Raw genomic sequence first — 11982 nt, forward strand, 5'->3', positions numbered from 1 at the left:
GGAGGTTGTCGATGTCAGGGAAGAAGTCGTCGTCGGGGAAGTAGTCGTCGGAGCCTGGGGCGTCCGTGACGAAGAAGTCAGTAGTCGCGCTGAGCGCTCCCCAAAAATCTTATCACCCTTCTCCCGTACAGGACTCAAAAGGTGCGGTTCCGGAGGCCTACTGTCCCGACCTGCGGTGCACGCCGCAAGCTGGGACGGGGAAGAACGTAGCAGCAGCGCAGTGCTCAGGAACTTGTGGCGAGAGGAAGAAGAGGTTCTGGTGCGTCTCTCTGAGAGGAGCGACCTCCCTTTTATAGGCGCAAGAGAAGGAGGCGAGAGGCTGCGCCGGGAGCTGAAGGGAACGCGGGAGACGAAACGAACAGGCAGCAGCCGAAGGGTGCAGCGTTCGTATTCAATCTCCACTACAGCAAAAACGTTTCAGCTTTCGCGTGACCTTTCGTATACCCGTCATGCGTGGCAAAAATTTAGACATCGGCTCGGCTCATTCACGCAACCCGCGGCGCGTCGTGACAAGGCGGGCGGCGGAGGAGGAGCGCACATGGATGTCCCTCTTGTTCTCATCCTCATACATGTGGAGAAAGAGCCTCCCTTATAAAAAGGTCCAACTCCCTCTAAACTAGCAATGTGGGACTAAACTTTAGTTCTACCTCTTGCCTTGCACGAATGGGCTGCGTGGCCTCTAGAATTTATTAGGAATTTCTGAAACTGCTATTGGGCTAGGCCCAAAATAGACAAAATTCCAGCAATCTCTATATGGGCTGTAAGGAAAAAGATGGGTTTGGTACAGTTGTACTATGCAACCATAAAGAGGGGCCATCAACCAAATTTACTCACTGACTCACGATTCGTGTTTATCAAACTCATGTAGGATCGCAAAAGCTAGACACACCCTTAGGGTGCGTTTGCTTGAAGGTGCGGTATGAATGGGTTTGGACCGTCCGATTTTTTTGGGATGGGATCATTCAATCCATGTGTTTGGATGTATATAAGAGATGATCTAATTATTTGGGATGGGACCGGCCAGTCATGCTCACATGGTCATGCATGCAATGGGAGGCCCTTTGATTTGACCGATTTCTTAGGGTGGATCGGTTCAACATCTTCAGGGCATATTTTTTTAACTGGAAGCATTCAAGTGCTTTATAACCAAACATATTTATTTTTTGAACGATCCGAACCCATCTTTGGCCACCCTTGCAATCAAACGCACCCTTAATCTCCTGTAGCATGATGCAACACTATGAAAAAAACTCAATTTTGTCACCTTTCATGTATTCCAAATCCGATTCAAGTATGCTCGATCCTTTCTGAAAAAACCAATAAAGTTCTCAATGTTCACATATACCAAAAAAAACTAGAAAGTCTTAGACGTGTCACATTTTTCTCTAGTCCAGTGTAGCACGATTCCAAACATGGAGTACAACTCTATGCCTGAAGAAATAAAAATATCACGAATGCTATTCGCCAAATATGCTTCAATTGCCATCGGCGAAAGTTGACGAGTGAGGACACAATTTATTTCCCTTGGACGGTGCCTTGTATAGTGTCTAACTACGGTCTGTAATGCACACCACCTATTTAAGGCAAGAAAAATCAGATAGTAGTTGGTAGGATCACATAGCATTGACATCGCCCGACTATCTTGAATTCTTGATTTCATGTGAGGTGTGTATTTCATTATATATGTGCGCAAGTTGATTCCTATAGCATCTCATCCCGTTCTACATGCGAGCCGCTGCATGTCTAGCTATGAAATTGGACGATTGAATCTTTCTTTTCTTCCATCTTCATAGCCAGGCAGCTGCAGCCTATATTATTTAGGAATGGAAGGTGCCAGGAATATATAGAAACCTTACACGCTAAACAATCAAACATAGTGTGCTGAAGCATGCGGATGAGAGTTGTCTCTGCAACCGCTAGTGCGACGACAAAGCCAAATTATGACTTGAGAACTTCGACGTCACTTCTTGGCACTTGGAAGGCTTCGTAAAAAAGTGATGGGAAAGTCGTGTCGGCGCGGGCACTACTCAGAGGAAGGCCATGGCTTCGCTTACCATGCTTGTCTCATGGACCGTATGGAACGAAAGGAACGCAAGGGTCTTCCGCAACAAAAGCGCGCCACCAATCATTTTGCTCACCAACATCATGACGGAGGCAAATTTTTGGGTCACCGCCAGGGCTAAAAATCTAGGGTCACTCATGTCGCGAGAGTAATAATCCATGTCGTTGTTTTGGGTCGCTTGTAATAAACTCTATTCTCTTCTCAATTAATAGATGAGGCAAATCTTTTGCCTTCGTTTCGGAAAAAAAACAAAGGGAATTCTATGGAAGCAAGCAGGTTCTGATGAAAATCCTGTTAGTATTCATAGTTGGCATTATCGTCCCCAGTCAAATGGATGTGGCGCCAATGTTTTTTTACTTTGCTAGCTCGATTACCAGATTCACCATGTTCAAGGTGTGTTACCGTGTTTGTGTCAAACATTTGGGCATTTAGCTTACCACGAACTCGCCACTTTGTCTCGTACACAATTTCCAGCTCAGCCTATGTCGACGCGTCTGAAAAGGAAAACACTAGTCCTCTGTTCAATGTGCATCTCCGAGTAAAAATAGTTGTGTTGACAGTTGAGTTTTCTTATGCCAGTGCGTGCAACGTGATTTATTCAAGATAATCTTTTGCACGTGTAGGAAGTGAACAAACGAAACACATTCTTATGCTTGCTTTTATGGTGGGGAGAAATTCTTGGGTTTCTTGTGTAAACAATGGAGGAAAATATAATTAAGGAACCAAAATTATATATCAACTCGTCCTCCTCTCGTTGATCAATTTTCTTTCTCTACCATCACACCTCATCCTCATCTACCGCGGAACTATACATCTAAGTACCAAGGACCTCTTTGGGTCGCATGATCAAGAAACACATGAATTGACAAGAGCACATGAACTTGATAAGGTTGATGGTGCAAAATAGATAATTAATACAGAGAAACTTATATGAATAGTTGTTTGGATGGAACAGGGTAAAAGCATAGTAAGAACGGTGGGCCAACGAAGCAGCCCGATATGAAGTGGTCGATGCTGACACACCGACCAGGGCTCACCTAATGCATGCGGAATAGCGCATGAGACGACGCACGCAGGCGCAACAAAAAACGCCACAGAAAAGGTGGCCCCGAGTGCGCCGGCAGGCTACACGTCATTGACCCCCGAGGAAATCGGCGCGGGGGTACTCGCGAGCGCTGATACACCAGGGAAAGGTTACTCCAGCATCCCTTGTAGGAGTAATTTGTCGAAAAATACCCATATGAGAGCTAGTTTCAAAGATCTCTTTGTGAAGAACACATCGGCGAAAACGGCTGTGATTCTGACACTTGGTTTGAAAGTAATGCATTTTTTAAGTTATAGGAGCAACTTTGTCATGACGCTGAAATCTTTCCTCTTTTATCCAGGGTCATGACGGTCACATCATTCTATGTTTATGTTCTAGACCGCTCTATGCAGACGACACAATGTCCGCTTCTTGCATGACATTGCCAATCATGCCGTCCATGCATATGATCAAACTGCAACGCGTCGATGGACTCATCATCGTACAATTTTCATTTTTTTGAGCCCTTGTACAATTTTCATACCACCAAGAATTGTGTGCATAGTCATTTTGTACTCCCTCTGTAAAAAAACATAAGAGCGTTAAGATCACCACTACTTTTTTTTTAGATCCTTAAGATCACCACTACCGACGGAGTATGTTCGAACCTGATTTCTAGTGGGCTGAATGCAGTGAAATAAAAAGGGTGAGAGAGGCGTAGTCGTGTGTGGGCTCACGATAGTAAAAGGCCCGTGAGGTTTACAGCTTTGTTTATTTTTAGCGTAGAGACAGTGCAGGCCCATGAGGTTCTTTTTAAGTGTAATACAGTGTCCAGATCGCCTGCGGCAGCACGGCCCGATAGTACCAGCAACAAAGCCCAAACCACGATCTTATAAGCTGGCGGAGCAGAGGAAACAGGGAGATTCGCCAAGAAAAAGAAGAAGCGAGAGGAGGAAAAAGCGAAACCCTAAACCCCCGTATTCCCAAACCTTCGATCCGATCCGATCCGACCCGACCGGCGGCGATGGCGTCTGCGCCGGTGGAGAAGCTCAAGAGCTTGTGGAACTCGCAGGTCATGGACGAGGAGCAGTGGGCGGTCAACTATGTACGCACCCCCTCCCCGCCCCCTCCCCCTCCCCCCCTCCCAAGTGCTCTGCTCTGCTCTTCGTTTTCCTGTTGTCTCCGCGTGCGATTGCGCCGGTAGCTGTAATAGCTCTCCTGCTTTTGTTCAGCGCGATTGAGACGATTAGCGGCGCACGTAGGCGATCTAGCTGCTTTTATTCGGTGCGATTACGTTGCTGGTGGTTAATCTTAGATCCGCCTAGTTCGTTTCCCTATTTATTTTTCCCCAGTTGACGCGCATGCTTCCTCGTAGAAATCATACCAGCCACTATCTCGAGGAATAGTGTGCTAGAGGGATTGATTTGCTGTAACCAGTTATGTTGCCTGAATGGCTGTGTTTCCCTGGTTAGCTAGGTTGGGTCCTGTAGAACAAAGAACAAATTCACGATTCTTCTCCTGATCTACTATGGTTATGCAAGAGAAATAGGTTGATGCAAAATCTAGTGCTCTCCTGTCCCTGCAAAAGAACACTAGATGACCATTAGGATGAATTTTTCAGTTTCCCTGAAAGGCCTACTGGCAGGGGATATTCATTACGTGCGCCTACATAGAAAATTCTTTTAATCACCGAAATACCTGGTCTCGTCATCTGGTACTTGTTACATTGCCTGTTGTTTTTGTTTTAAAGCTATTGACCTGGTTTTATCTTTTTGTTTTTCACTGTTGCTGTAGCTAAGGCCCCTTTTTCGAGTGTATTTTTATTGCGATATTGATTGAGAGAGAGAGAATCACAATTGTTCTTTCTGGAGCTAAATCTTAGCATCTTCGTAGTGCCTTACTGTTCTGCCTCTTACATTTGGAAACCTGCCAGATTAGGCGTCGTTATTGCAAGTTAAAGGCCTACTGCCTTCTAGACAGTGGAATTTGAGCTTTGTCAAAAAAAAAAGTGCCACCTCTTCATGGCTGTTTTAGCTTCAGAAGCAAGTCAACTTACTTCATAGCAGTTCCAGGCTTTCAGCTGATAATTTACTTACTTCTCATTAGGAAACCCTAAACCGTTCATATTAGAAATTAGATATCTCCCTGGCCTTCACCACTATCTCGGTTTGCATAATAATAATCATTACCACATAATCTTCAGTCCTTACTAGTGACTGCAACACCCACCATACCTATCCGTGAACACTATTGGAAAGGGGGCCCTGGATTTAGGGACAATGTCAGACATTCCAAGAAAATGTTGTCCGTGTTAGACCGCCAGTTGGCAATATTTCAACTCCGTAACTAAACATATAGGAACATCATCATACAAACGGAGGCCAGAGATGTGACCATGAAAAAATATTATTGGCGTATTGCGTTGTGCTAGTTTCTTTGAATTGAGCTAACCCTGTCCAAACACCAGACAGTAGTACTGTGTAATGGTTGCGTTAGTGTGGCTGCTGTGATGGAAATTAATAGAATCTCGTAATTTACCAGTTAAAACTCTACCACTGGGTTAGCTGGAGTGTATTCAAATTTGCATCATTTAGAGCAATCTGGAACTCATACTTGGCTCTCTACTATGTGTCTGGGTGATTAGCTCAACTTTGGAAACTTGTGCATGGCATATGCTGTGTATCTGGATTGACTAATTAATTTAAAAATATATGCGTGTTATATTTGTTTGTACTCTTGAATTGGAGTTCTGTCTTTTGACCGTTGAAACTTTGAACTGTAATTTGATCTGGATCATAGCAGAACTAAAACGCCCTCAGCCTGAATCCATAACTTGGCACCCAATGTTAGTGGAGAATCAAAGTTATGGCCAAATTTCAGCTCATAATGAATCTATGTTTGTTAGCGACCTTCCCAAATGTTTTGTGAAAATTTTATGCTAATTACACCACTTCTCTTTGTTGCTTTTGATTTACAGAGAGTGCTAAAGGCTGCGGGGATATTTGCTGGATCCATCTTTTTGATGCGCGCCTTTGGTGACATGATGGTAGTTTAAGGACGTGGTAGTGGCTGAGCAGGGTAATGGTGGTTCCATGCCCATTTTCGTTGTGTGCCTTATGATCAGGCTTGTGGATTATTTGTACTCAGACTTGTGGGTTTCTTGTTAAGTTGGTGTTTGAAGCATTTCTCGGCAGGGCTATGAGACGTTCTTTTTGAGTTGAGCACTTGTGTTCTATGAGTAATAAGTTCATGTCCAGTTTGCTGTTAGGTCGCCACAAATCTACGGTTGTGTTGAATTAACAGTCTAATTTCTATTGTTTAGATGAAATGCTTTGATTCCGTTATGTTGTGGCTAAAGAATGGCAAAGTTGAGGTTTCCTGAACGAAAATCATACCTAGCATCTCGTTCGGTGACATTCCAGACGCAATCCCAACAACTAAAACACAGGCATTATCATCAGAACAAAATGACTAAATATGCAACTTAAAACCAAGATTACTTTTTTGAAATGACAGGATTTCTTAGGAAGAAAATAGTTGCTTGGTTAATTAGGGAAGCTGAGTGAAAACCAGATTGCCTGCTTAATTACGAGTGAAAACCAGATTGCCTGATTAATTATGTGTATGAGTGAAAACCAGATTGCCTGATTAATTATGAACACATAAGGGTAGCCCACTCACACGACCCCAAAGAGGGTAGGCGTTATCGTCATCACTCCTTCCATCTTTAAACTGTGAAACAACTTTAACTTTACCGTAGGCGATCATTGATTCAACCCACACTATAGATAACCAAGACTTTGCCGTAGGTCAACTTAGGCTGCAAAACTGTCATAACCCTGAGCTAAAAAAGTAGAAAATAAATTCAAAAAAATCTGATTTTTTTACAACAAACATTGCTTAATTTTCTAACTGTGTGCAAATTTCTGCGATGTAACAACATTCGTGGAAGTTGGCAAAAATAACAAAATCAGCACTTCGGAATGCTTTCAAAAATAATCTAGTTGGAGCATTGATTTTATTTTTTGCCCAGAGCGTTAGGAATGTAAGTTCTTCACGTAAATTTGCACGTATGTAAAGCATTCAACTTGTGTTGGCAACAAAATTCAAATATTTTTTATTGTTCTTTTTTGGTTTTATAGTCATTAGAGTGCATTTGAGCTCGGGGGTAGAAACTCCACGTCGGCGAGAGTGTCCTTCTAATCCAAGCTCAAATGTTGGTTATGTTGCTACTTCTTAGGCCTTGTACAATGCAAAGTGCTTAAGGCGGTGTTTAGAAAAATATATCAGTTTTTCTTAAATATGGCTACTTATTTGTATGGGATAGACGCTTAATTAGCTTCGTTGAATAGTGAACTAGTTTAACTGAATCAGAAACTCATGTAGTCCATCTGTCTTGAATAGTTAACTAGTTTCAAGGCACTGTTAATCGGATGCTTGCTGTACAGTTTCTGAGAACAGTTTGTATTGTTAAGCAGTGAACCAACTGCTACGTAGAGGATGTCTTTTTGGAAAATTCAATGTATGATTATTGAGTAATCATGTACGTAAAGTGGTCAGGTGGCAAAAGTTTGAGGACAGGATCGTCGAGACTCTTCTGAAGTATGGTTACAAAGGCGAACACATGTTTGAAGATTGGCTCAAGCAGCCAGTATTCATCCTGTCCTATGCTCCAACTTCACTCGTTCACATCTCAATCATGAAAAGCTCTAAAATTTTTTTTCTAATAGATGATACCACGGTTTGGACTCAAAATACTAACCAGGTACTAATATCAACAGTTTTCGGACTCAAGATACTACTCCCTCCGTCTCATAATATAAGAGCTTTTTGATACTAGGAATAACCAGGTACTCCCTCTGTCCCAAAATATAAAAACGTTTTTAACACTACACTAATGTCAAAAACGTTCTTATATTATGAGACGGAGGGAGTAATTAATATCAGCAGTAAGCACTGACGGTTTTTTCTACAAAAACGCTTTGTTACCAAAGACAATTTTTAACGTGCAGTCGTACTATGAGTTAGCTCTCGTGTTCATAAGGAAGTACGTAACATTGGGCCATGGAAAGACACAATTGTCCCCCCAGAAAACAACTACTTAGGGCCTCCGACCGATTTCGTTGCACAAGCACATGCTCTGAATCTTCAGGTGAGCTGTCTGAGATAGCTATAACACATTTCTCTCTTTTACTATGTAGATAGATGTCAAGTGCAATGCTAAGCCTGTAAACCATGATGCTTCGTATGTCCATCCATACGCATTCAGAAATGATAACTCATTCTTGCACTTCAACTTCCTCCAAGACCCTTACGTTGAATCAGTGCACAGCTCCATACCAAATGAAGTAAAATAATGTGGAGGCAATCCTGCATGAGATCTGCATGCTGAAGGATGATGGATACTGTTATGGTATTGCTAGTAGAAGGGCGCGAGAGGGTCGGCCGGGGGTCTTTTTGCCCACGACCGGGCAGGAGGGAAGGGATTTTCTTTTTAATTTTTGCTTGATTAGATTGATACATCTTCTCCTCTTATATAGAGAGGTTTACTTGACTCCCCAGCAAGGCTTACTTGATCCCTAAGCAAGCGACCCTTATATCTAATTAACCCTAAGACTAACGGGCTATACCGCCAGCCCAGACCCATTACGTACTCTAACACTACACCCCACCTGGATATGCAGCTTGTCCTCGAGCTGCAACCTAACCAACTTATAACCATGACTCGACGCAACACAAACCTAACACCTAAAAACAAGCCTTTTACATCTCGGCTTGTTTTATTACTCTCAACCTGAAATGGACTAGGACGCTTTATTTTGGACCCCTGAACATAAGGTGGACACCATCCGCATGTCGGACGTGCACGTGTACAGCCACCTGGATTCCATGGACACCATTTGGACAAAAGGAGTGTATGTGTATGGCCACCTGGAAGTGGTCGCAAGAGCGACCAGCAGAGGCGCCCTCGCGGCGGTCGGCGGCGGAATGCAGTGGTGCTACGCGGTGCGCTCCTGTCGGTGACTCCATGCCTTCTCCCCGCCGGACGGCTGTTGGTCTGCACCCCACAAAGAAGAGTGGAGGGCTTTCGATGGAGAATGGCGAGGAGGGGTGCGCCCCCCAACCACCGATGTCGCAGACTTTGAGGTCGCTGTCCGTGGGGAAAACGGCATGCCCGCCGCCCGTGGGAAAACCGCATGCCCAAGATCCCCGACGCAGCGGACGAGATCGAGGTCCTTTGCACAACGAAGCGCAACTGGGAGGAGCGGCAGCTGCAGACCACGCATCTCCCGCACACGCCGCCGCGCTAGGAGGCCGCGTGCAGCAGTCTGCAGCCTCACCACCGCCGACACGTGGCGGGTAGCGATCCAAGCTGGAAGCGGTGACGGCCACGGCAGAAACTTGATCTGCTGGATGGGGACGCCCTGGGACGGCGGCGGCGCTAATGGGAACGAGGTCGTCGTAGTCCCGTCGTAGAGCATCCCATACTGGTACGAGATGACCGGCGTCGTGGTCGCGTCCGAGGGCGGCGGCGGCGGCGGGGGTAGCTGTTGTTGGTGTGGCGGCGGAGGAGGTGGCTGCTGGGGATGCGGCTGGGGCGCATAGAGCCCGACGAGGAAGGCCGTGATGCTCGCCACGGCCTGCCGTAATTCCAGGATTGCGGCTGTCATCTGCTCCGGGGTGAGGACGAGGGCGGACGGCGCCAGGGCAGAGGGTGCAATCGCCCCTGAGGACGCCAGCACGCCCAATGACGGCGCGCCTGCTGTGTGGGACAGCAGCGCCGATGGAGACACTGGTGGCGGCGAGTAGTGTGTGGCGGCGGCGGGTGCGAAGAACTCGGTGGACGGCTGGACATGATCGAATCCGGGAAAGTTGCCCCCGGCCGGCAAGAGGGAAGAGATTTCCTTCTTAATTCTTGCTTGATTAGATTGATAAATCTTCTCCCCTTATACAGAGAGGGTTTACTTGACTCCCCAGTAAGGCTTACTTGACCCCTAAACAAGCGACCCTTATCTCTAATTAATCATAAGATTAACGGGCTATACCGCCAGCCCAGGCCCATTAGGCCCATTACGTAAGATACTAAGCTTTGTAAATTGTTCGCCTTTGAGTTCCGTTTCACTGTTAACATAACAGAGAAAAAGGACATGTGCTGCCATTCTCTAAATTTTACCAATAAATCTGGAATGCTAACTGTAGAGCATCACAAAGTAAAAATTGTCATAAAATCTGGAAGAATCGCACTGTTTACAAATCTTTGTACAAAAATGGAGCATTTCTGAAATAAGTACTATATTCGTGACATTTGTTCTCAACTCTAAATAATGTGAGTAAGATGGATGATATGGTTTGACATAGATGAGGCCAAAGAAATCTTCCTTTTCCTGTGAGACATGTCAACGACTTACAAATTTACTTACAGTCTTGCTTGTTACCTAGCCTTGAATACAGAATATGAATATATCCTCCTAGCGGGCCAAATAAAATCTCTCGGGGTGAAAAACATGTGCATTAACTAATTCTTGTTCCAATGTTATGTGGATGCTGACCTTCATGCGAAATGTATGCGAGGAAAGAAATTGTGTGAGACACTTATCACATACATGTTGGCGCACTACACAACAAACAGTACATAAATAATCACTATATATATCCAACCTGCTTCCATACACTACACTCCTGCTTCATTTACTTAGTTAAATTTGTAGGAATTGATATTTCTTTTCGTCACTAATGTTCTGAGATAGTGGAGGCAACCACAGAATCAGTGGAGTATGTCTCGGAAGTTACAGAGAGTCAAATACGGCATGTGTGTCATGTTTAGGCTGCCGTCGACCTGGTCAATAGCTGTTCTTACCACTACTGGTTTCTGATAAGAGTCATATTGCTGGGTAAGAAGATCTGGCATACGAGCATGGTTAATAATACAGCCAATAACCGGCTATAAGAAGTGTCCATGTCATAGTCAATTGAATAGTCGGCTTGTACAATAGTAAATTTTAGACAAGTACTACTTTATTAATAGTTGGCCCATCTTACAATCTCACAAAGTGTATTGGGTCTCGTGCTATAGCCAGTTCTTATTCTATAGCCCGCTTTTCTTTTCTCTCCTCCAACTAAGCACAAATATAATATTTTAGTCCTTATACCTGCTTATGCCACCCTATTGTACTTGCTCTAAGTGCTTCACGGAGCAAAATTGCATGGACCGTGTTCCCCGAGGTGCATCATTATTATTTAGTGAGATAAACACATCACATCACTAGTCATACACCCATAGTAGTTTGGTCACACATCTTCTAAAATGTTATAAACTGTGTCGCTAGTGTTGAGGTTTCCTGCTGAGGCAAAATTTTGTGTTTTGACCCTTTTGTCAAACAAAATCGAGATCTGACCCCAGTTTGAAAGTTTTTCGAGATCTGACCCTTTTGCTACCGCCAGACCTTCAGGCGGTAGGGTTGCACAGTCTACCGCCGCAGGTTCTGGCGGTAGGTGTGGCTGACGACCGTTAAGCCGTTAACGGCTTCTTACGGACCTACCGCCATAGTCCACGGCGGTAGTCAGCACAAACCTACCGCCGAGAGCCCTGACGGTAGGTTATCATAGTGGCATGAAGTTAACTGCTTTGATTTTGTCTTCAATTTTTTGCCATAGACATAAGAAACAATAAGCACAATTTCATAGACATAAGAAGTTTGATCACATCCAAATAGTTTGATCACATAACCTAGTTTGATCACATCCAATTAGTTTTTCCATTACGGACTAAGAAACAAGTACCAAATAACATAGTTTGATCACATAACATAGTTTGATCACATCCAAATAGTTTCACGAAGCCAACATAAGAAGTTTAACAAGTTCAACGGTCATCGACCACATAAAAGGTTTCATC

General features: G+C 44.4%; 1 protein-coding gene across 1 annotated transcript; it reads left to right on the top strand.

Annotated features, from left to right (window-relative positions):
- Nucleotides 1-3953: 3953 nt before the first annotated feature.
- On the top strand, nucleotides 3954-6430 carry LOC123096115 (mitochondrial import receptor subunit TOM5 homolog). Its single transcript, XM_044517721.1, has 2 exons — nucleotides 3954-4191; nucleotides 6064-6430. Exons 1-2 carry the CDS (start codon nucleotides 4111-4113, stop codon nucleotides 6139-6141), a joined length of 159 nt encoding a protein of 52 aa, XP_044373656.1. The 5' UTR covers nucleotides 3954-4110; the 3' UTR covers nucleotides 6142-6430.
- The last annotated feature ends 5552 nt before the right edge of the window (nucleotides 6431-11982 follow it).

The sequence above is a fragment of the Triticum aestivum genome, chromosome 4D (genome assembly GCF_018294505.1).
Source record: "Triticum aestivum cultivar Chinese Spring chromosome 4D, IWGSC CS RefSeq v2.1, whole genome shotgun sequence".
Lineage (NCBI taxonomy): Eukaryota > Viridiplantae > Streptophyta > Magnoliopsida > Poales > Poaceae > Triticum > Triticum aestivum.